General features: G+C 47.6%; 1 protein-coding gene across 1 annotated transcript in view; it reads right to left on the bottom strand.

Annotated features, from left to right (window-relative positions):
- Positions 1-25,957, bottom strand: part of LOC135911951 (neprilysin-like) — a 178,306-nt gene that overhangs the window by 47,521 nt on the left and 104,828 nt on the right. The window contains exon 12 of the mRNA XM_070531765.1: positions 6,612-6,699. Within this exon, the coding sequence (XP_070387866.1) occupies positions 6,612-6,699 (88 nt within the window). The remainder of the gene's footprint in view (positions 1-6,611; positions 6,700-25,957) is intronic.

Below are 25,957 nucleotides of genomic sequence, written 5' to 3'. Positions count from 1 at the left end.
TGTCCATTGCCTCTTGCGAGGCGCCGGACGCACGCTCTTGTGAGCGAGAAGTTTCCTTAGAGAGCCCCGCCTCTGAAGGCAAGGCCCCTGCGCCCACCAGCCCGGATGTCGATGGGGCTGCCTATGGGATTGAGCTACGCTGGCTGTTTCCAGCGCTGGGAGGGGCCGGGTAGGTTGTGGCAGCCTCGGCTGCGTCTACCTTCTAGGCCGCTATCGCTCCTGCGGGTTCACTGCGTGTAACGCAGGTTGCCGCAGATAACTCTTGTGTGGCCGGCAACCCAAGGGCAGCCTGGCCTGTTTGCTGGTTGCATGGAGTAGGCTTACCTACTTCCACCCTGGGGGCAGGAGCCAAAGATACCTCCTCGCTGCTCGCGGGCTGGGCGCTTCGCAATGGCCGCTGCGACGCTGCCCCCCGACGCGCCGCATAAGAATAAGGTGTGTTGTGGAAAGGTGAGCACCGTTTACGGGCTTCCTTAAACGAAATATTTTCCTTGACTTTAAGGGTGATTATCTCTTTTTCTTTCTTCCAGTTCTGACAGCAGCAGCGTGAGTAGGCTGGATGTTGACCACTGCAGTTTACACAGTAAGGTGTGCCACTGCAGTTGTCGGAGGGGTGGCCCTGCACTCCACACTTTACACAAGTTATTTGACCACGGCCGCTCTGCGAACCATGGCCCAATGTTTGGCATTGGAAACAATGCCTGGAGTTTGGAATATATGGTCGGACAGGTAGCCTAATGTATCCTGTTTCATTGGTTTCCGGCAGAACGCTAGATGCAAATGTTAAGACAAGGTGTTCGGTGGGAATTTCTTTCTTGCCCCGTCTAAGGGTAATACGCTTTACATTGGTAACATTTTGATCTTTCCACCCTTCGGGGTGTTCAGCCTCTGTCAAATCTTGAAGGTCTGCCTCTGACACGACTCCGCGTGAGCTATTCATTGATTGGTGTGGTGTAGCAGAAACGTGTATGTTACCAAATGTCGCCAGACTACCTAGCTTCTCGTATTTTTCTTTAGGGATCTCATGAAGAAGGTCTCCGTTTGCCATTTTCGTCACCTTATAACGTGACGTTAAGGCTTAGATCAAATATTTGGAAGCTATGAATGGTGAAATGAGTGGCTTGTTGTGCAGCATTCTCACTATGTACAACATGGGATTTCGGGTAGTTCTCTTTTGTGCGGGTCAAATACTTACTTGAAGTTGAAGTTTATTTACATCACCAAAAAAATCAACGATGCGGGTAGGCCCGGGCAAAAAGTGAACACAATCACTTGAGGGACGCCCGAGCCCCCCCCTGTACAAGGCATACAGCGAAAACGCAAAGTGTAAAAGTCATAGGAACGCTCTGGCTATTTAACAAGGGCAAAAATATCTCGTATATGCATGAGTTTGTGAACAAAGCATAAGAACAGAAAAAAACACTGCATAATAGTAAAAAAATACAGAAATGCAACGCAGCAAGATAAAATTACACACGATACATCGCAGCAAGATACGAAAAAAAAATACATGAGCGCGGCTTTCAAAAAGAAGATACTAGGGAATTAATGCACTTCTCATGTCAACTAGTGAACATGTTTCAGCAATTGCACCCCTTGAGTATAATTTATTCAAAACAGAGGGCAGGCTATGTCGGAGCATCTGTTGCCCGTACATTGTACGGGAGAAGGGAATGTGCCAAATTTCTTTCTTGCGAAAGGACTATTCTGAAAGATTTTGACTGAAGCAGGGTAATTCAAGAAAATTAAGCTTGTTATTTTGGATACAACGCTTATATTTTAATGCTAAGTAATATCCATACACAGTATTAATCGGCAAAATTTGGCAACGAGCCAACAGTTCCGGAGTGTGAGCAAGGTAGTCTAGGTTTGCAATGTAGCGTACAGCTTTCTTTTGAAGCATGCATATTATATTAATATTTGTTTTAGTGGTACTACCCCAAACCAAGAAACAATAATTTAGGTGGGATACAAAAAGCGCTTTGTAAATAATTAATTTTATGTGTTCGGGCAGAAAATGCAGAAATATTGCGAGAATTCCGGTGCACTTTGCCAGTTCGCTCATAATGAACTGCACTTCAGTGTCCCAGCTCATGGTCTTGCTAAAAGTTACTGCTAAAATGTTGACAGTGTCTAGAAACTGGAGACGTGAATTGCCTATGTATATATGTATATCGGGTTGAGTGGGAAACTGTCTTGTACTGAATAGAACTGCTGATGAGTAAAGAGTTTGCTTCACACCATTCCTTAAGTTTATCAAGAGCATTGTTATGGAACTACTCGTGAAAAATAAACTTGCATCGTCCACATCAATTACAAATTTTGGCTGGCTAACAGTCAAAACAAGGTAATTTATATGTAAAATGAAAAGTAGGGGCCCTAAAACACTACCCTGTGGGACACCAGCAGTAATAGTTTGAAATGGAGATATATGTGGCCCTATTTTAACGCATTGTACACGATGACGTAGGTAGGATTTCAGCAGTTCAAGTGGAGTGCCACGTTTGCCATAAAGGTCTAATTTTTTAAGTAAGGTATTATGATTAAGGCGATCGAAAGCCTTTGAGAAATCGATGAAGATGCCGATGCACAATTTTTTATTCTTTCTGATACAATAAAGCTGATTCGGTAGATTTACCTCGCAAAAAGCCATGTTGTGCTGTTGATGACAATTTAAACCTATTGAAAAATTTCATTAACCGTTTTCCAATAATTTTCTCCAACCCATTCGAAAAAAGCGGTAAAATGGTATCGGTCGGAAACTTGACATTCTATTTTTATCACCGCTTTTATGCAATACTATTAACTTAGATTTCTGCATCTGCATTGGAAAGGACCCGCTTGTTGAGGCAAGGTTATAAATATAAGTTAATACTTGTGCTATTGGAGTGAGGACAAATTTTACAGGTGAGATTCGAGTGCCATCTATATGACAATACCTTTTGTTCTTAAAGGAAGTAAAAATACTGCACACTTCAGTGTCATCCGGAGGTTCCAAAAATATACTATTGCTATTGCGTCGTATAGTGTTGCAAGCGAAATCTGAACTCAGACCGGTATTTATATTATCTTTCAAAAACGTATTAAATTTCTCTGCAAGTGCCACACCCTCAATACGTTCAGCTTCAAACCAAAGCTCTGTAACTCCTGAAGTAGACTGTGCTCAGTTTAATATTTTATTAACTTTTTTCCAAATTGTGCGCTACCATCACAGAACTCCGTCAAACTTATTGTACAGAAAGTTTCTTTTTTCGTTTTTGAGAAAAGACGTTACTTTATTGCGGTATTGTTTAAACTTGCCTACATCAGCAAGGGACTTGGTCCTCATAAATTTCTTGTATAACCGGTATTTCTTTTTAATCATTCTAAGGCAATCTCGATTTATCCATGGCTTACGATGTCTAGTGGACTTTTTTACAGTTTTCTCAGGGAAATTATCATGGTATAAGCGTTTAAAACAGGTGATTATTGCCTCATACACCGCATCTACAGTTTCAGAAGAAAAGACGTCATCCCAGTTTTGATTTGAAAGAATAGAAAAAAAAGGACGCGAGGGTGTCCGCAGTAATACTTTGCACAGTATTCTGCGCTGATAGGCTGTGTTGTTTATTTCCGGCGCACTTCAGGAGCACATAAATGGGATAATGGTCGCTGATAGAACTGTGTAATACACCTGAAAGTAAGCTACTAGTATTTAGGTTAGAGATAAATACATCAATAAGTGTGGCTGTGATCGGTGCGGCGTCCCCTCTTCTGAGGGTGACGATCAAGTAGGCGGGGAAAGGCGGGTGTTCCCACAGTATATCAGTTCGTTTTCGGCAGCAATGGCGGCCACCCACCACTGAGCCCACCATGGGGACTCTGCAGGCCTTAACGCGTAAGGCTGAAGGCGCCAACCGTACATTGCCACTACAACCAAATATATTATACCCAAGGGAGGGCACATACACAAGGTTAACCCGTGCCGCCGTGGAGAAAGGGAGTAAATGGAAAAGAGAAGAAGACAGGAAAGAACAAAAAGTGAGGTATAAAGACGAAGGTTTGTGGCGTGAGAGACAGGAAGAGGCGACTGCCGATATCCCCGGGTGGGTCAGTCCCGGGGTGCCGTCTACGTGAAGCAGAGGCCAAAGAGGTGTGTGGCCTCCGCCGGGGGCCCTTAAAGGTCCGAACACACAGCATTGGCTCAACCGCCAGGATCCCCCTTTTCCCGGATACGGCTAAGCCGCACATGGTTAGACGCGGGAGGGTCCAACCCTCGTGCGCTCGGTTACGGGGTGTCGCAGACGTGGTTACGTGGTGTCGTCTGCTGACGCAGACGCCCCTGCGGGGAATGGCCGAGGAGGCCGAGGGGAATAGCGCGGCGCATGCCGGCCTCGCCGTCTGCCTGCTGAACAGCCTCGTCCGACGGATGGTGGCCGTCATGGATGCTCGAGGTAATCTGAGAAAGTCGTAGTATAACAGGAGGTTAAAGCCAAGTCGGAAGATCTAGTGTGCATAAAACTGTGAGCGAGGGAAGTCTTTTTTGGGCTACTTTTTTATTGAACTTTCTTGAAATTTTTTATATTTTTGAAGAATAAAAGTTATCTGTATTTCTTCGGCGCTCATTCATCTCCCTGTTTTAGTGAGCGTGCGGGATATCTCAAGTATGTGCTCGTTGAGTAGTTGCCCGCGGGCTTCAAGCAAAGACACCGCCCTTTCCTTTCGCGCGACGCTCGCGGAGGTGTTCAAGAAGCTGCTGGGAATTACGTCCCATGTCATTAGGGTTCACTCTCGGTTCCCAAATAACTTTCAACCGGCATCCTCGAAGGTAAAGTAGACATGGCGCAGCTTGTAATCGTAGTTCCAGTCCTTGAACGAAGCGACCATACCATACGCGTTCATCCAGCCTTCTGGCTCTTGGAATGATGATCCGCGGAAGATTGGTGGCTCTTTGGACAGTTGCAGAACGATGGGGCACCCTGGGGTGCCACTGTGGTTGATGACTTGGCCTTGATTTCTCTGGTGTTCTCGGCAAGAGGTCCGTACTGCTGTAGAAATCTTTGTAGCCTGCAGCAAGCTTGCTGGTTCTTGTTGCAGTTGCTGTTGTCTTCGCAGTTTGGGTTTGGATCACGGCTTTGCGAGGGCGTTCAGTACATGAATGCACAAGTACCTCAACCAGATGTCACGTTGCAGTGACGGCGAAGAATGTAGTGTAATAAAAATTTAAATTGCGAAACTAACGTGTATTGGGGCGAACGTGTTCCCACTAAGCTAGTGACGCTCGATGCTCATTGAAAGCGGCGAGCACAGCAGTCACCCGCCGTGGTTGCTCAGTGGCTATGGTGTTAGGGTGCTGAGCACGAGGTCGCAGGATCGAATCCCGGCCACGGCGGCCGCATTTCGATGGGGGCGAAATGCGAAAACACCCGTGTACTTAGATTTAGGTGCACGTTAAAGAACCCCAGGTGGTCAAAATTTCCGGAGTCCCCCACTACGCCGTGTCTCATAATCAGAAAGTGGTTTTGGCACGTAAAACCCCATATAATATTATATTATTAGCACAGCAGTCGGCGATCGTCGACATAGATGTGCCGGTCTAGCGCATGGGCTTTCATACATGACTCGTCAAAGGCTGTAGCGTAATCGCTGGTGCCTGCATGCCTTTCGGAAAGTGCTAGGCAGTTCGCGTCCAGCATACAATCAGATAACTGAAGGTTCGGCGATAACAGACACATCGGATAGAATCGACAATAACCCAACCCGACGTTGCGGCTTCGAACGCTTAGCGGCTTTCGTGTTAGCGCTGTTAAGCACGAGGTTACGGGATCGAATCCCAGCCATAGCGGTCGCTTTTTCATGAGGGCGAAATGCAAATAGACCCAGGTCCCACACATTGAGTGTGCGTTAATAATTCCCAGGTGGCCAAAACTAATTCGGAGTCCCCCACTAAGGTGGGCCTCATAATGAAACCGGTGTTTTGACACGTAAAATCTCAGAATTCATATAATAATTTAATATTATTGAGCTGGGTGATAACTTTAGGTTGTCAGTGGATGAACTGCAGTCCGCGAAAGAAAGATTAGGCACACGTGTCAATACTGACACAAATCTCTTATGTGTGACAAAGATGGCGTAGTATGGAGGTCGTGTTTTCTACCTTTGCTTAGTCATTATAAAACGACTGTGTAAATAGCTTGTAAATGTTACCCCCTCTTTGTTCGTGCGAGAAAGAACTTAATCTTTATTGCTACCAATAGTACGAAACAATGTGAACGCCTGTGAAGCAGATGTAGGTCCCTCTTCCTTTTTTCTTCGCTAGACAAGTATAAAAAGTACTTCCTAAAACGTTTGTTTCATATTCACTTGGTATGTGGTACTGTTTATCATGCGGATGAAAAAACAATACACTCAAGCCTCGTCATAACGAAACGGGATATGAAGAAATAGTGGATATAACGAAGTAAGTGAAATTTCCCTTGAAATGGGCATATAGTTCGGAGTGCAGTAGTTCAAATGTAGGACATAAAGAAGTAGCGTATACGAAATAATTTGGGTCCTCCTACACATTCGTTATAACGAGGTTTTACTAGGCTAATTTTTTGCTACCTAATCGTGAAAACCGAGCTACTTGCCTCTCGATTGGTACAGCATCATTCTCGCTGCTACGCCCAAGCGTCCACTGAGAGCAGCACGTGCGCAGATCTCCTCTGGGATGGAAGGCTGCGCAAGAAAGGAAACGTAACTTTAAAACGTGTCCTATCGGCACCAATTCAAGGCCCAAGTGAAGAGTGATATTGAACCGGTATGGTAGCTAAAAAATCTGTTTATACAGTGACACAAAAAGTGCCGTTGCGTGATAGATGATATGTTAGGTTTACTACGAATGCACATTTTAGGCTATTGACTACGAGAGCAGGCGATTGCGAATGCGCAAACACACAACAGCGCCCACGTCAGTCCATACTCCCAAGTTCAATCCGAATTTGGCCTTGCGATATGTTCTCGGTCAGAACAACAAGAAATGACTAATAAAATCAGCCAATGTTTCGTCAAAATCCCACGCTGATTTGTTTAGTTGACATCATCTGTTTCTTTTAACGTTCCTATTGCCCTTTTGATGTTCAACCCGCCAAGAGAAGGGAGTTAGAGTCAAGGAAGGCAGCAAATTAGGTGGGGTGATGGAATTAGGAAATACGCAGGCGGAACTTGTGATCAGTTATCGCAAGACAGGGGTAATCGAAGATCACTGAGAGAGGCCCACGTCCCGCAGCGGACATAAAGATATGCTGATGATGTTGATGGTGCTGATTGCCTTTAAAGACGGCACCGAGCCGAGATAAAGATTTGATTTCCTAATAATGAATGTTCTCGCACCACGTTTCGCAATGGTTCGAAGATGCGCATACGGAATGAGTAAGGTCAGCAAACGGTCTTATAAAGTAATTGCACAGGGAGCGGCAGAGTAGGGCGAATAAGTGCACCTCTGTATGGCGTATAGAAACGAATATCGTATATCAAACCTGAAAATAAAATGCTGCATAATAGCTAACTAGACAGCCTACTTGGCTCCTAATGAAATAGCGTATTTTATTTACTGCATCTGTTGATGTAGTTAAATTTGCTTTATTCAGCCATTCCCAATGAGCCACTGTGTTTTCTTTCTTGTTCGCGATAATCGGGAGTGTGTATCGCACGCTGTCTCCAGCTGCCACGCAAAAGCACTCCAATATAAAGTCCGACGCTCCTTAATATCTTGTAAGGCGAGGTGGAACGACGTTATGGAGTGCTCTATACACTAGATTGCCCTGGCGGCAGGGAAGGTTGCAGCACGTCAGGAAAGCAAAATGGAATAACACTGACTCTCACTTGTTCGCCAGTCGCCTTCGCATCGCCATGCCATACCCGAACAAACTGCGGACCGTAATCATGCAAGCACTCAGAAAATAAAGATGGCGAATGACTTTTGTACTACGAAAAAAAAAATAAGACCACTTGTGGTGCAATGATAACGATGGGACATGTGAGCGCACCGGACCTCGGAGGAGTCAAGCTGCACGTTTAATCATTCCGCGATGTATTATTCTACGCCTGTGCCATCACATGCAGACAACGTAGAGCATACAAGTGGCATGGCAGTGGTGCGCTTACCGTCCTCAATTACGTGTCATAATGTACGTCCACAAATAAATAGCCCATATGCAGGCTCGCAAACCGACGCTTTAAGCTTGATAATGGTGGCGGCGGCGAGTTCTTTTTCCGGAAAAATATTGCAGATCCTGCGCACTATAAGAATTGGTGAAACCAAATCTTTCGAACAGCGAACCGCTAAGCACAGGGTCGAACCATGTGCACTGAGAAACGCGGAAATGAGGCCGTCGGAAGCCACAAAAGAGTTTACTTTACCAAATGCGTTCGAGATGCATTTTCTAGGCACGCCATTGTAGCAGAAGCGACCCAACCAATGAGACAATGACCCAACCAATGACCCAACTCTGTGGCAAAGGCACATCATAACAGCACCTTCTCAACGCGTTAAGAGCGTGACACTTCTGAGGATACGTTTGGACTTGGAATATGACTATCTCTCTTGTGCTGTACCACTTGGGCAGTTTCGTTTTCTTATGGTTGTGTTCAGGTTGAAGCTTGCAGAAAAAAAAATACTGTGTTTATGCGGCTTTCCTCGAATTTCTCTATTGGTTGCTCCTCAACCAAGGTGCAGCGAGCCTGACCGCGTAAAGAGAGCACACGTATACGAGCGTTATGCCGCGCACTCAGTAAAGAGCTTGAGTTTAGGGGACGCAAGCGGCTTGCGTACGCAAGGACTAGGGGCGACGGTACTGCATGCGCAGACCGCTACGTCTACTTGCGTCCTTGGGGCGGCCGAAAACATCGCTGCCCCTAAGCGGTCACGTTACCTACGTGACCCTCGCTGTGTACGAGAACTTCAGAGTAGCTAGCGGGTAGGTAATCTGATAAATATTTCGCTAAGTGTCGACAGACATAGTTTTTATATGTATCAGAGAGGTTTACCGTGTCCGGTATTGGGGCAAACGCAGGCGGAGTAGTAAACGGGAGCGCCCTGCATGGTGCATCCACCTGATGGTGCAAAGCTCAAACGGACCAAAACAGCTAATATTGCTGTAACCAAGTTTTTTCTACTTAGCTGCTGGCGTAAATTTTCGGCACTAGCGTAATCGTGTTGCTGGCAAAAATTTACACCCGCAGCAGAGTAAAATACTCTTGGTTACTGCAGCGAGGGGTGAGCAGTGGGGTCTCCTGCATAAGTTGAGCGTACTCAGCACCTCCACCAAATTGCCGCGTATGCCCAGCTGTAGTATGCACGCTGAATGAAGATCCAGGCGTTTGCACTTTATGAAACGTAAGCGCCGACGTACGATCCATCACGAACTCCTTTCTCCTCTTCTTCAATCCCCTTGCTGTGCCACCCCATGTGGCAATATCAAAGGCCCCTCCCTCCCTAATGAAGGGGTTCTACGTGAGGTGCGTACATTCGCTATTAGTATATACATTCACAACTAGTGCATACATTCACTATTAGTGCATACATTCACAACTATAGTGTACACGTTCACAAACTAATACAATCCACAGTATTCCTGAAAGCAGCAGAATGGGAGAGCAGCGCGAGGTGGGGAAGCAAGTCGTTCCATTGGAGATGGGCAGAACTATGAGAGTGATAAATAGCTCTGCAGAGGCCTTTACGACTGGAAATGCGATGAGCTAGTGTCCTGGCTGAAAAGCCAAGCTGTGAGTAATAAAATTTGTGCAATAAGTAAAGCCGACAAGCTTTGCGCGTAGGTGTTAAGGTGTCTCGCCTAGCACGTGATTTTAACTTCAACTCTATTTATTCTTTTAGTACGCAAGAGACACGTCCTTCTCGGCTAAAAGCGTCCGTAAGCAGCTTGAAAGGACTTATGAAGGCCAGTCAAGTTCTGTGACAGCACTCTGAAAGGAAAAATTGTAGTAGCTAAACCTAGCCGTGCCATCGTAAACAGATTTGGCAGTTTAGACAGGTTAGAAAGGTGAGTCGCGTAGTTGCACAGGCGTATTCCTGTTCTGGACGCACCAATATTAGATAAGCTAGTGTTTCCGCTGCACTTTTTATTTATCGCTACAGTATACTGTATCTTTATACGTATCTTCAATATAATCAGTGCGGAAGCACCGAACTACATTCTGTATCCTGCTATGTTGTGCACGTGCATCACGTGGCTGTGCATTAGCACGCCGCGTAGTTTTCGCTGCCCTGCAAGTAGATTTTGCGCCGGAGTATAGCTTACGTCGGTCAAACGTTGACGCTCCAGCGCGGCTCTCGCAACAAGCTATGTGGTACATGCAACCCACCGTAAGCCACCGCTCACTAAGGCAAACATTGTCTTTAGTTGACTGCAAGTAGAGCGCTGATTGCGTTTCAACTTGGTATTCATGCTCGCGTCTTCTAGCTCAAAGGAGTTGTGTATGCTCAATAATGAGCTGTTGATATTGTCACGTTGTGTAGTGACGGCGAAGAAAGACGCAATGTCAAAAATTAATGGCGAATTAAACTGCTTATTCCGCGGTCCTGAGCCCAGCGAAGGAACACTAAGCACAATTTTCGCTGCGCATATCTTGGTTGGTCTTCGAAGACAAGAGCTGCGGGTCAAGCTTGTCGGCTTTAATACATGAGTCGTCGAAGGTTCCAGCGTAATAAGCTGGTGCCGCGTGCCTTCCAGAAAGTACAACGAAATTCGTGCCACGCATATATTATGATCGCACAAGGTTCGGTTAGGACTAGCGATAACACTCGAGAAACTTCCGACACCGAAAGGCGCAGCTTACGCTCCATTTACCATTTGTTAGCCGGCGGAATGCGGTTCCCGGAATTAGAAGAGTGCGCGTGTCAATATAAGTAAGAACTTCAGGCAAGCCTAGCTTGGTATTTACTACTTGGGGCGCTATTCTGGACATTCCGCCATTTTCTTCGATGCATGACGTAGGCGCGACGCAAACAAAATGGCGCTGGTGGATCCGTTTTGCTTACGTAACGTGACGTCAACTTGACGTTTCGCCTAAGAAATTGAAACAAAGACACTGAGTGTAGCGTTATCGCTAAAGCGAAACAATTTTCCTTCGCAGTAAAAATAAAGCAGCTATCTCAAAGCGTATGATTATTTCGTCGAAAACGCTTCTCGCTTCCGTCGTCTGCTACGTACAAGCCGTCGTCTGCTTTAATAGCTAGGATGCGTGTCCCCGGAAAATGGAATGAGTCATCGCATGTTGGCGTCAACGCCCTTGTTTTCTTGCTTGAGATATCATATGTGACCTACCATTGGTGATGCGCACATGTTCTAGGCCACGTTATCGCTATCTCGTGAAACGCAAGTGACTCAGCCCGTCTCGGCTGCCTGAGAAGCGGCCGAATATCAGCGATAGCGTTGCGGGCGCCAGATACATCCACTAGCGCAACGCAAGCGCCGGCACTGCCATCTCTTGTTCATTGCGCTGGTTACTCGCACCGCGGGAGGAAACTTCAAGGCGTGGCCTTGCGTACATTTATTTTCATAACTTAGAAAGAGGCCGTTGTCATAACTTTTGATTGTGGGAAAAGGCATTAATCTTGATTACAATACAAATGCAGCAGTGAAAAGTGGACAAGATTGGCGAAAGTTTGCTATGTTCAACCAATATTATTTCGTATAAACGCGTTCTTTAAAAAATGATGGCCCCAAACACAAATGCCAACACCACCCGAGGGCGACGCAAATTCTATGAGCACGCGTTATGAACAAAAGATTTTCGTGGCGCCAAACGACGGGGAAAATATAGCGATACGCATTCCGATCGGCTGCCATTGCATATGGCTGCCAAGTGGCATAATTCGCTCAGCTCGTCGCAGCAAAAATTATGGCGGAAAATCTTAGCAATGGCGGCCCAGCGCAACATCACGCATCGTCAAAATGACGTTTACGAAACAGCCCTTCCTGTGACGCTCCTCATGAGATATTCCTTCAGCCAATCAGCAAGCTGGTATGGCGCATATCTTGGATCACCACTACATATTCGCGCAATTACACGTGCATTGCACTGGCTTCTGAACGCTACCGCTCACATTCTTTTTGAAGCGCTAACATCACAATATATCTGCCAAGGACCAAAAAAAATGTATTACTGCATAAATTTTGCAGCTCCACGTCACGTTTCGTCATCTTGATGAAAACACAAAATGACATTTCGCAAAACTTCTGTTTCCCGGCACAAATTTCAAGGCATGTGAGCTCTCCACAGCCAATCAGAGAGTAAGCATGGCGGATAATGGCGGGTGTGCAGCCGCCATGTGTGTCGCGAATAGAACCCTTGAAATGCCTACCGCTAAGGAAAGATGAGGACGGCCAGAGAGAAAGGCGCCTATATAGTATGATGTTATCGGTGCGCGTGCGAGCGTCGCTCGATGCCGGGCGCGTCGGAGCGCATTGGCCGCGTCCGCTTAAGTTGGCTGCGTTCAACCATCGGTCGAAATATAGACGCTATTGTTCTCGCCAAAGTAACATGGGCACGCGCTCACGCTACATCGGATTATATTTAGCCCTTAACAAAGAAACGAGTGGTAAATTATAACTTTTTTTATTCGGGAGAAATGTGTAGGGCGTCAGAATGATTTACCGTATAAGATAACATAACGATAACCTAGCCGAGCAGCCACTTATGAAGGAGCTCATATCTGTATTGAACAATTTAATGGAGCTGTCGCGGATACACACTGAGCCTGTCTTTTTTATGTGATATGCATTCACTGGTGCGCGTGCAGTCTGGTCTCTGCTTCTGCCTGTAAAATCTTCATCACCTGAAACCGTGTGTCACACGAGCGATCACTGCAGTGCACAGACATCACGTCGTATTTCTAAAGGTTTCGCTGGCGTTGCCTGGCTCCGCGATTCAGGCAGCGGCCTATTTGGCCTACGTAGGAATTGTCGCTCGTCAGGGGTACGTGATACAGCCCTCCTACAGAACATTTTGCGTAGATGACTTGGCACGGTTTTCCCTGCAGCTTTGCCTACTTGTGGTTTCTTGGGAGGTGCGCTAGAAAAGCTGTGCTGTTCGTCGCTATGTTGTGGGCAACCTTGTCAATATATGGCACCACCTCTCCCTTGCAGCACATCTTAGTGGTACGCTGCAAGGGCGAGAGCGAGAACTATGGCCGGTAGACCAGAAGTCGACGGACACTCTCGAAACTTCACCCACGCATGACCCCAAAGGATTTCAGTCATTCTCTGGAAATACGAATTCTGTGCCACCCTGATATTCCTACGCGGCCCGTAACACTTCCTACGCAGTCCGCAAAGTACGCTTGTTAAGCACTGAAATGCTGGTGTAAATAACTCGCTGCAAAGGCTGCAATTAACCTAGGCATTTCATAATTTCTATGCTGGTCGCTCATAACACGCCTTGCGCGGTCTCGAATTATAAAATTGTTGCCATTTGGGGTTATCTGGGGTGCGTGGAGAAAATTTCTAAGCGTTTTACGTAACCCGTATAAACGGACAGAAAACGCCAGTTTAGCCACTTCCATTTAGCCCTTACATAAAGCGGACACATGGAATGTTTACTGCATATCGCCGCTCAGCTACCATACATAAATACAAACTATACATAAACGATGTCAATTGCCTAGTATTTACAGGACCCCATGAAAACCCCGATATACTGTTTTTGAGCACTTCCAGTCATACTAACATATTGGCTGTGAAAATCGTCAATTTGTTGTGCACCTCGTTCGGATGTACTTTTGTCTAACCATGACCAGAATGTAGGAAGCTTGCTGAATACACCTTTGTAATCATGAACTGCTTTTAAAGTGATTGAACAGGGAGGGGTTCAAGCTTTCGGTCTCAAGACGAAGTGCAAATAGGCCTTCGCGCATTTTTCAGGAAAAATGTGGTGTTTTTGTCAGTAAGCATGCTGCCGCACCCATCTCTATCAAGAACGTTCTTGCAGTTGCTCTGGCGCCAGGAAAATTCTGTATGACGGAGGGTGTAAAACGGCTTCAATATATATTGCTGTCATTTCAAATGGTTCTGGCGCCTTGCAAAATGTAGCTATCCTGAGCGTAAGTCCTAGTCTCATTCCATGACGAAGTTAGGAATGATGACATTGTAATTTGCTTTGCTGAGCGCAAGGTTGCGAATATTTATTATGATTGGATTATGAGGTACGTGGTAGTGCGCACAGTAATTTTATATTATCTGTTCTAGAAATGCCTTTGACCGTCAGTGGTATTGGGCGTTGTCACCAACTGAAGAAGCGTTCATTTTCCTCGCTATCTATGTGAAACGAAATAGTGGCTGAGATCCCAACGTCTATCTTTATAGGATGAAGCGCTTGTTTTAGTTATATTATGCATTAAGCAATCACAGAAGAAGGAATGCAGGATTAGTCAGCTGTGGCTGAAGAAAGAAGCTGTCAGGACGCAGCCCTCCCGTATATGGTCCCCGCATTCCTCAGTTAGAGATTAAATGGAAGCGAGAAGCGTTCCTGGAGCATTGCTCTTGGCATCGATTTTCTTTATGCAGGTGGCTCGCAGGCTGTCTTATTTCTAATAAAATTATAGCGTTAAGGGTCCGGCGTCCCGCGCCGTACAGGGGCGTTGGCGCCTCGCGCGCGCGGAAATTGCAGTATCTATGCTATACGGCACTAAAGTTTTTCTGTAAATAGAGTTGCTCATACCTTGTGTTATATTCAATATTCTTTGGAATTTCGACAATGACAGCCTACGATAAAAAATCCCGAAACAAAATACCCACCGCACATGCCTTTTATGAGAAACTTTTTCAGACTAAAATAATAAAAGTGAGAAAGAATAACAGAAGATCGGCCCAAGCAATAGGCCGCCTTTCTACCAGAAAGCTCGCCTTCGTGCATACCGTTCGCCGCCAGCGGGATTACATAAGCTGCAGGTGCCGGGAAGCGTGAGAAGCAGTCAGGGATCTCTGAATGCTATCGCATACCATTCTCAAAGCGAATCTTAAGCCTACTCCAAATTTTCGACGTTGAGATGCACTCAAGAGATCAGCTGGGATAAGCGTGCTGTCACGCACATTTTAGAGCGCCGCTCTTAGGTGCCAGTTCCAGCGTTGGGCCTCGGCATGCCTCGGCGTCGTACCTCGTAATCGGGCAAATGGCCACAGTGAAAGATGAAAGCGAACGTGGAGCGCCGCGGGAGAATAAAGGACACCGCGGGAGGAGGAAAGTGGAGGACGAGGCAAAAGTGAAAGCATGAGGCGGAAAGTGGAGCAGGAGCGGAGGGGAAACAGCCTGCACATGCGCAGAGTTGCCGGCGGCTGCGGCACCGGCAGCCGCGTGGGCGATGTCATCTGCGCTTCTGAGAGGAGGGGGGCAGGGGGCTTGAGTTCGGGAGGGCTACGCTCGTCCACGGCGTCAACTACTCAGGTAAGTTAGCGGTACCAGTGCGTGCAACAAGGGTCACTGCTCTTGCAAGGGGCGATGGCGAGTGGGTGATAGTAAGACTCGGTTTGACGCTTCCTTCGGTATTGTTGCCGCATACAGTGGTGACAATTTCCCCACGACGAAGGGCTACTCTCATTGTTGGTACAACGAAGGTGTCAGAAGAAGAGCGTAGCCCCGCGTAAGATGGGCTGTGTGGTGTTGTAATCTGAGCGCTGACGCCCGTTGTTGCAATCGCACCGCTGGCACGAGTTGTTGCAAATGGGTCGCAAGCCCCAAGGCTAGCGTTGGCCTGGCGGCCTGGGGCACAAGTGGAAGCATGCGAAGGTCCGAGCAAAGCATGAGTCGACTGCTAACAGAACAACTTGTTTATTCTAGCATCGCAAAAGGGCGGCCGGTCAGGTCGACCGAAGTGGAGAGACGGGAGAGCACGTTACTCAACAGAAGGAATCGGAGCCTCCCTCCTGGCGTCCGGGGGGAGCTGCTGTTATACTCTTGGAGTTGAGGGCAAGAGGGAACGTCACGGGACTAGGCCACGTGACAGCGAGGCACGGACAAGCTGAGACACATGTTGAGACGAGTGTAGTGACGCATCCGCCGAGCCGGCGCCGGTCAGACCTCCTCGCTTCACACTTGGGGAGCTCCTTTCCCCGGCTGCCGCGCTTTGACAAGCGTGGGCACACACACACACACGCGCACACACGAAGACACGTGGCACTGAAACATGCCTGGACGCGCTTGGCAGGGTTGCGTTTCGGCAGCTCCGAACGGGCCAAAATGTCCGCCGCTTTGAACGAAGCGCGGCGTCCGTTGCATCCGCGCCGGCTATACCGCGCGTCGTAGGCGAAACGCAACAGTGGCAACGATAATTACAACATGGCATCACAGTAGCGCATCTCGTCTGTAGGAAAACAAAGCAGGCTACTCACAGCGTTCTCTTCAAATATAAATTGCGTACCTGTATAGTCATAATACAAAATAATGACAAGCGAAATTAAAGCATGTATAGAGCTGTGCTCAAATTTCGCGTTAGGGAGTATCGTAATCGTCGGTGAACTTTCTTGTGTGCGAGTGGGTTTCGTCGGCTCATGCTAATTCTTTTAAGCATAAGTGAATCCAAGAGATTCATTTCACGCAGCTACAACGATGCTAAGCAAGATACAGTGAAGCCAGCCAAGGAAATGCTAGGGCAATATAACGGACATGTTCAAATAAGATATAGAAATACTAGAGTAAATGGAGAATAAACTAGACCAAGAGGCACATGCCGATGTTGGGATCCAGACCCACATCATTCCCACAAAATGCACTGTGCTTTTCTATTTATGCTACCTTGGTGACCGTATTGCTATTTATATTAATGAATATTTATGTATGTATTCGTAGAAGATAACTGTGCGTAAGTGGAATTGTTATCCATCGCCCCTTTCCGGCAAAACGGCGGATGTGGAGCGCGTTTTTAGCTAAAGGTGCCACGCAGTGGGTGAGGTTCGCTTAAACTTTTTCATGGAAGAGTGCGCCTGTTCTTTGTACCCTCCCAAGCGGGTACGCCTTTTTTCCGCTGCATTGTGGTAAAAGTGCATCGAGTTATGAGAAAGATACCGGCCTACGTCTCTACGCTCCCTCATGGCGTCAAAACTGTCGAATTCGATGCCTTCGTTCTGGCATGAGAAAAAAATAGAATGCCCGGATCTATGGGGCTAAACATTATTAGTCACGACACCAAAAAAAGAAAAACAGATAGTCAAGTAGAAGGAGAGACAGGGGGAGTGCTGCTTCGAACCTAACATTTCCACTGAAAAATTATTCAGTTATCCTGTTGCCTTGAGCTTGGTGTACATCAGATGGCGAAGGCACTTGTTTCCATTTTTTCTTGTTATTTTTAAGGTAAAACATGAATGCTTACGTTGCAAAAGAAAGTAATAAAATAAGCGCTTGTAACTGCTTACTTATCATACACTGTGTTATATCCAATAATACATGTCACTGTAACAAAGTCAAACGCATGAATGCGAGACAACTGTGTCACTGGTTAAGAGACGCAATAACATGTTGCCGTGGTACATCTGGAAAAAATCCTGCATTCCGGCGTTGATTTTTTGACATATTGTTTATCGTACACAACAAAACACAACTTTAGAGCTTAGTCTTGCGTTGACTCTTTCGTTTGCCGCGTCTGTCGAATGATATTGTGCCGAAATTACCCTTGCTTAAATTTTCATCATCATCATCATCATTAGCCTGGTTACGCCCACTACAGGGCAAAGGCCTCTCTCATACTTCTCCAATTACCTCGGTCATGTACTAATTGTGGCCATGTTGTCCCTGCAAACGTCTTAATATCATCCGTCCACCTAACTTTCTGCCGTCCGCAGCTACGCTTCCCTTTTCTTCGAATCCAGTCCGTAACCCTTAATGACCATCGGTTACCTTCCCTCCTCATTACATGTCCTGCCCATGTCCAGTTACCATGCCCATGCCCAGTAGTTGCAGCGGTGGCGTAGAGGTAGAGCATTCGCCTCGCATGCAAGAGGACTGTGGTTCGAATCCCGGTGGGAAGATAACCGATGGCCATCGGTTATCTTCCCACCTCTATACATGTCCTGCCCATGCCCATTTCTTCTTCTTGATTTCAACTAAGATGTCATTAACTCGCGTTTGTTCCCTCACCCAATTTGCTCTTTTCTGATCCCTTAACGTTACACCAATAATTCTTCTCTCCATAGCTCGTTGCCTCATCCTCAATTTAAGCAGAACCCTTTTCGTAAGCCTCCAGGTTTCTGCCCCCCACGTGAGTGCTGGTAAGATGTCATTAGCTCGCGTTTGTTCCCTCACCGAATCTGCTCTTTTCTTATCCCTTAACGTTACACCCATCATTCTTCTTTCCCTACCTCGTTGCGTCGTCCTCAATTTAGATAGAACCCTTTTCGTAAGCCTCCAGGTATCTGCCGCGCACGTGAGTACTGGTAAGACACAGCTGTTACGCACTTTTCTTTTCAGGAATGATGGCAACCTGCTGTTCATGATCTGAGAATGTTTGCCAAATGCACCCCAGCCCATTCTTATTCTTCTGGTTATTTCAGCCTCATGATCCGGATCCGCGGTCACTACCTGTCCTAAGTGATGCATTCCCTTACCACTTCCATGTTCCTCGCTACCTATCGTGAACTGCTGTTCTCTTTCGAAACTGTTAAACATCAGTTTTCTGAATATTAATTTGTAGACCCACCCTTTTGCTTTGCCTCTCCAGGTCAGTGAGCATGCATTGCAATTGGTCCCCTGAGTTACTAAGCAAGGCAATATCGTCAGCAAATCGCAAGTTACTAAGGTATTCTCCATTAAATTTTATCCCCAATTCTTCCCAATCCAGGTATCCGAATACCTCCTGTAATCACGCTGTGGATAGCGGTGGAGAGATCGTATCTCCCTGCCTGACACCTTTCTTTATTGGGATTGTGAAACATAGTTCCAGCGCACATTTGAACAAGGACGAGGTGAGAAAGACAACACAAACGCCGGACTTCAACTGAGTTTTATTCATTGGAAACAGGGCTTTATGTACACAGGGGGAGGGGGTGGGGAACTGCTACTGCGCAGGACCACTCAAAAATATTTCCTTGGTCTAGGCAAGGTCATCACAGGTGTCAAAAAATAAAAAGAGAAACTTTTCCCTCTTTTTTCCTTCTATTTACGTCACACAGTACAATCTTGTTCATGTCCCGCCCTGCCTAGCTGATTCGACACATCCGTTTGCCCTTAGATAATCAATTTCTTTTGTCCCGAGTGCAACAGAAGGAGCACTGACACAGTTCTCGTTTGCATTGGAGATACAACACGCTTCAAATATTTCCCGGTGTTTCTGATCGCTATATTTGTGCAACACGCGTGTTCGTTCGAAAAAAGCCTCGCATGCTGGCTTGTGCGAGCAACGGCGTATGTGGTCGGCTAAATGACCAGCGCCACTTAGTGATGTAGCATTCCTGCGATGCTCTAGCAAGCGTTCATTCAGACAGCGCCCGGTTTGGCCGATATAGCATTTCCCACAGGCGAAGGGAATACTGTACAGAACGCCGACGTCACATTCAACGAGGGCTTTGGTGTGCTTAATTTTGCAGGCTGGTTTCTTCTGGGATTGGTTTACAAGGCGGCACATTCGTCCCAGCTTTTCCGGTGCTGAAAACACAACACGCACCCCGCACCTGTCGCCAACCTTCTTGAGGCGGTGAGACACCTGGTGCCAATAAGGCACTACGACAGGGCGCTTTTGCGGGCGTGCGTCTTTTTTCTGCCTGCGCCTCCCACCAGCCTTTGCCTCGCGAATCTGGCTCTCTACCACCGAGGCCACGATTTCTCCGTGGAACGCAGCCTTCTCCAGACGCCTTAGCTGGGCGTCGACGCTGTCACGAACATGATGTTCGCATGACTTGTCTAGAGCAGAGCGGATGCAGTTTTTTGCTATAGCTCTTTTTACGAGCTTGGAGTGGGCCGATTGATAATTCAGAATTTGTTTTTTCGACAGTGGCTTGTACTGCCAGCACACGCGCGCTCCATGAAAAATCAGACACAAGTCGAGGTACTGGATGCGACCATCATGCGCCAGTTCGTGCGTGAACTTCATTCCAAAGGCGTTCCTAGCAAAAATATCGAGAATGTTGTTTATACTATTGCTTTTATCCTGAGCATCAGTTGTATTCATTACCACGAGGTAATCGTCGACATATCTAAAAACTTTCTGCACGCCTGCGTTGTAAAGGGACGCTTGAATGCGCTTGTCAATACTTGCTAAAAAAAATATCGCTTAAAAGTGGAGCTAGGCAAGAGCCGATGCACACTCCTTCTTTTTGGATAAAACAGCTATCATTAAAAGTGATAATGGTGGATGAAAGATAAAAGGAAATTAGTTCTAAAAAATTGTCGGTTGATAACCCAGTCATGTTTTGGAAGGCCACTGGTGCCATGTCTTCAACGTGGCTTCTAACCGCGCTATTGGGATTTTGTTGCTTTCTTTATGGAGGACTACGGCGGCTGCGGAGCCGCTATAGATACCTTTCAGTATTTTTACATACGGCTCGTCTACACCCTGATTCCGTAATAGCTCCATTACTGCTGAGGTTTCGACTGAATCGAGCGCTTCCTCGTAATCAATGAAAGCTATATGTAAAGGTTCGTTATATTTCGCAAATTTCTCTATCACCTGACTGATCGTGTGAATATGGTCTAATATCGAGTAGCCTTTACGGAATCCTGCCTGGTCCTTTGGTTGACAAAAGTCTAAGATGTTCCTGATTCTATTTGCGATTACCATAGTGAATACTTTGTAAGTAACGGACAGTAAGCTAATAAGACTATAATTTTTCAAGTCTTTAGCGTCCACTTTCTTAAGGATTAGGATTATGTTAGCGTTCTTACAAGATTCCGGTAAGCACGAGGTCATGAGGCATTGCGTATACAGGGTGGCCAGTTTCTCAGGAACAATCTGTCCACCATCCTTCAACAAATCTGCTGTTACCTGATCCTCCCCAGATGCCTTCCCCTTTTGCATAGCTCCCAAGGCTTTCTTTACTTCTTCTGACGTTACTTGTGGGATTTCAAAATACTCTAAACTATTCTCTCTTCCATTATCGTCGTGGGTGCCACTGGTACTGTATAAATCTCTGTAGAACTCCTCAGCCGTTGGAACTATCTCATCCATATTAGTAGTGATATTGTGGGCTTTGTTTCTTAACGCATACATCTAATTCCTGCCTATTCCTAGTTTTCTCTTCACTGCTTTTAGGCTCCCTCCGTTCCTGAGAGGATGTTCAATTATACCAATATTATACTTCCTTATGTTAGCTGTCTTACGCTTGTTGATTACCTTGGAAAGTTCTGCCAGTTCTATTCCAGCTGTATTGTTGGAGGTTTTCATACTATTACGATATCATCGAGCGATGCTCAAGAGACGAGCCGCCGCGAGAACGACGAAGTTGGTCGGTGCCCTTGGCACGAGCGAGCGTCAGCCTGGCTGCCTGGCCCCATTGTAAATAGCATGTAAATAGCCTTTTTCGTCTGTGTATTTCCCCACGTAACATTCTAGTGGAGGTGCGGATGTTGACAACTGGATCAAGCTCTATGAACACGCCAGTGCTAACAACAGGTGGGACCCAACGATTATGCTCCCCAATGTCATCTTTTATCTCGGCGGCACCCCACGCGTGTGGCACCAAACGCTTGACGACGAGATAACCAGTTGGGACAGTTTCAAAGATAAGCTACGGGAACTGTTCGGCGACCCCATTGGGCGCAAGGCTACCGCGAGAAAGGGTCTTGCGTCTCGTGTTCAGTCATCTACGGAGCCATACGTTTCCTACATCCTCGACGTCGTGGCTTTATGCCGCAAAGCTGACGGTGCTATGTCCGAGGCAGATAAAGTGTCACATGTTCTAAAAGGCATCGCCGACGATGCTTTCAATTTGCTTGTTTTCGGCAACGTCTCCACTATTGACGCCATTATCAAAGAATGCCGTCGCCTCGAACAAGCTAAGAGCCGCCGTATCCGCTTACGACATTGCGCGGCTACCGAACATTGCTGCTACGTCGGCATGTGAGAGTCAACCACGTCAGACACCACCTGTGACGACGTCACCCGTATTGTTCACTCCGTGTGTTCCACGTCTCAGCGCAGCGTTCCCCAGTTCTCTAGCGGCCCTCCTCGTCCTCGGCAGTCCTTTCCCGCCACATCTCGCTGCAACCCGTCCGATTGGCGCACCCCTGATGACCTGATGACCGGCCGATCTGCTTCCAATGCTGTCGCATCGGCCACGTCGCTCGTCACTGACGCAACCAATGGTCGCCACCTCCTCGGACATACGCCGCCGCTTATTCCCGCACCCTTGTACCTTCCGTGCCCTATACCACTCGCCATGAATCTACTGCCTCTGATGCTCCTGCTCCGAACCTTCGCTACAGCCGCTCGTCCTCACCCCGACGCCATTAGTCTCGTTCGCCCCAACCCCATCGCTTCTCTTCGCCGCCTATCGCCTCCCGGATCCAGCCGGAAAACTATGCACTGCAGCTTCTGGAGGTGAAGCTGCGTTGTCGACCCTGCCCTCAAATCCTCTGCTCACGTTACCCACGAACCGAAACCTTCATGACGTTGACGTTTACGGCTATCCTGTCACGGCACTCGTCGATACAGGAGCACATCTTTCTATTATGAGTGCTGCCTTCCGACGACGACTGAACAAGCTCCTCACCCCAGCGTCGACACGCATCGTCCCCGTTGCGGATGGTGGTACTGCGCCTATCATCGGCATGTGTACGGCACGCGTCAGCATCGCCGGTCACCACACTCCTGTCCACTTCACCGTAATTGCTCATTGCCCCTACGACCTCATTCTCGGCCTCAATTTTCTCTCCACCCATTCTGCTCTTATTGACTGCTCTTCCAGTACCCTTCGCCTTGAGTGGCCAATTCTCGCAGAACCTTCTCACGCACCCCACTGCCGCTTACGCCGCACCGGCTTTCTTCGCCTGCGGCCAAAGTCCATAGCGTACATTGAACTGTTGTCTTTCCCACCAGTTCCTGATGGCAAGTACCTCGTCACTCCTCTGCCCGACATTTCAATACAGTATGACGCCACCGTGCCTCACAGTATAGTTACTATTACTGCGAACCACACTCGCATGCCCGTCCGTAACTTTGGATTGGAAAAGCAAATTCTACCGCAAGGTATTTGCCTTGCCACACTTGATCGTCTCGGCGACCAATAGGTGGCAGCGTTATCGACCGATGGTTCTCGCGAGCTTAGCACGCCCCTCGCGCCAGCCTCGGGCGTCGATCCCAACATAAAAAAAATGGTTGCGACGGACCTGTCCTCTACGCAGGCTCAAGACCATTGTGAAGTATTATCGTCCTACCACGATATTTTCGACTTCGACGACCGCCCTTTAGGCCAGACACTCGCGGTCAAGCATCGGAGTCTTACTGGCAATGCTGCGCCTATTCGCCGACGACCGTATAGAGTTTCTGCGTTGGAACGCCGAGTAATTCAAAATGAAGTGAACGAAATGCTCTATAAAACATCATTGAGCCTTCTTCGCATCCCTGGGCGTCACCTGTGGTGTTGGTTAAGAAGAAGGACGGCACGTGGCGCTTCTCTGTAGACAACTGTCATCTGAACAACATTACAAAGAAGGACGTCCACCCGCTCCCACGTATAGACGAGGCCCTTGACTGCCTGCTTGGTTCCAGCTATTTCTCGTCTATTGATCTTCGTTCGCGATACTGGCAGATTGTTGTTGACAATATGGACAGAGAAAAAAACCGTGTTCATCACACCTGATGGCCTATACCAATTTAATATTGTGCCGTTTAGATTATGCAATGCCCCTGCCAACTTTGAGCGTATGATGGACTGCTTGCTAAAAGGTTTCAATTGGTCCGCATGCCTCTGCTAGCCCGACGACGTCGTCGTCTTCTCGCCAACGTTCGACACTAACATTGAGCGTCTCACATCTCTACTTGATGTATTTCGAAAGGCGAAGCTACAAGTTAGCTCGTCCAAATGTCGCTTTGGCCACCGACAAATTGCTCTTCCGGGCCATCTCGTTGACGCTTCCGGAGTACAGCCTGATCCCGACAAATCTTTTTTCCGGTTCCGAAAAAGTTTCCGGTTCCTAAGACAGCCGCAGACGTTCGAAGTTTCGTAAGGCTGTGCTCGCACTTTCGTCGTTTTCTTCCAGTTTTTGTGACAATTGCTAGGCCCCTAACTAATATTTTGAAGAAGGGCCTACAATTCTCGTGGGGTACTGCAACTCACCACCCATTCTCGCCCACTTCAACCCTCATGCCCCTGCAGAATTTCGTACAGATGCCAGCGGTCATGGCGTAGGTGCCGTCTTAGCACAGCGTCAGCGTGGCAAGGATCGTGTTATTGTTTATGCGAGCCGCCTCCTAGCACCATCGAAGCGCAACTATTCGATTACGGAACAAGAATGCCTTGTTGCTGTCTGGGCGGTTGCGAAGTTCCGTCCTTACCTTTACAGTCGCCCTTTTTCCATAGTCACTGACCATCATGCTCTCTGCTGGGTCTCATCGCTAAAGGATCCTACAGGCCGGCTTGGTCGATAGGCTTTGAGGCTACAAGAATTTTCATATTCCGTGGTGTACAAGTCTGGCCGCCTGCACCAAGACGCTGATAGTTTGTCGCGCTACCCTGTTGAAAAATCTTACTCCTCCAATATTGCAAGTGCTTCTTGCGTATTCTTTGTATCCCAGCTGCTTCATTTCACCGATGAGCAACGCCGTGACGCCTACTTCAGAGCACTCATCGACCATTTTGAACACTCTCCGGCCGTTGCTGCTGTACGCCTCTTTGTCCTCCGCGATGGTACTCTGTACCGTCCTAACCTTCATCCAGACGGCTCTGACTTCCTACTTGTAATGCCTAAACACCTCCGCTCCACCGTTCTAGAAGAGCTGTACGACGCACCGATGGCAGGTCACCTCGGCGTATCTCAAACCTATGACCGTGTACGTCGCCGTTTTTTTCTGGCCAGGCCTTGCCCGTTCCGTACGACGTTACGTCGCCGCATGTGAACTCGGCCAACGACGCAAGAAGTCTTCCCAGCTCCCCGCTGGTTACCTGCAGCCGCTTGGCATCTCTGCCGAGCCCTTCCATCGTGTCGGCTTAGACCTTCTCGGCCCATTTCCGGAATCTACATCAGGAAACAAGTGGGTTGCAGTCGCGGCGGACTACGCAACCCGCTACGCCGTAACCCGTGCTCCTCCAACCAGTTGCGCAACTGATGTTGCGGACTTTCTCCCACATGATATAATTTTGATACATGGTGCTGCGCGTCCATTGCTTGCAGACCGCGGCCGTACCTTTTTGGCCAAAGTCATTGTCGACATCATGCGTGCCTGCTCAATACAGCACAAATTTACCACCTCCTACCACCCCCAAACGAACGGCCGCACTGAGCGTTTGAACCGCACCCTTACTGACATGCTATCCAAATACGTTCCAGACGACCACAGTGACTGGGACCTGGCTCTAACTTACATTACCTTTGCATACAACTCTTTCCATCTCGAAACTGCTGGCTTTTCCCCGTTTTACCTCTTGTATGGCCGCGAACCGACGCTACCACTGGACACTGTGCTTCCGTCCGCCACAGCTTCAACTAGCGATTATGCCCGTGATGCAATCGCCCATGCTTACCATCCTCGCCAACTTGCGCGCGCTCGTCTACAAGTGTTTCAAGACAAGCAGAAACAACGCTAAGACCTCCGTCACTGTGATGTTCATTTTGTGCCCGGCGCCCTCGTGTTGGTTTGGTCACCATCGCGTAAAGTCGGCCTTTGTGAAAAACTGCTTTCCTGTTACGCAGGCGCATATCGCGTGCTCCGTAAAGTGACCGATGTCACCTAAAAATTGTTCTAGCCATGCCCACTACCTCCTACGGTGTGACAACCAGTGACATTGTGCACGTTGCCCGACTCAAGCCCTGCAACTCTCCAGGCACCTTGGATATT

Source organism: Dermacentor albipictus, chromosome 1, assembly GCF_038994185.2.
Source record: "Dermacentor albipictus isolate Rhodes 1998 colony chromosome 1, USDA_Dalb.pri_finalv2, whole genome shotgun sequence".
Lineage (NCBI taxonomy): Eukaryota > Metazoa > Arthropoda > Arachnida > Ixodida > Ixodidae > Dermacentor > Dermacentor albipictus.
This window is presented reverse-complemented; position numbering and strand designations above follow the sequence as displayed.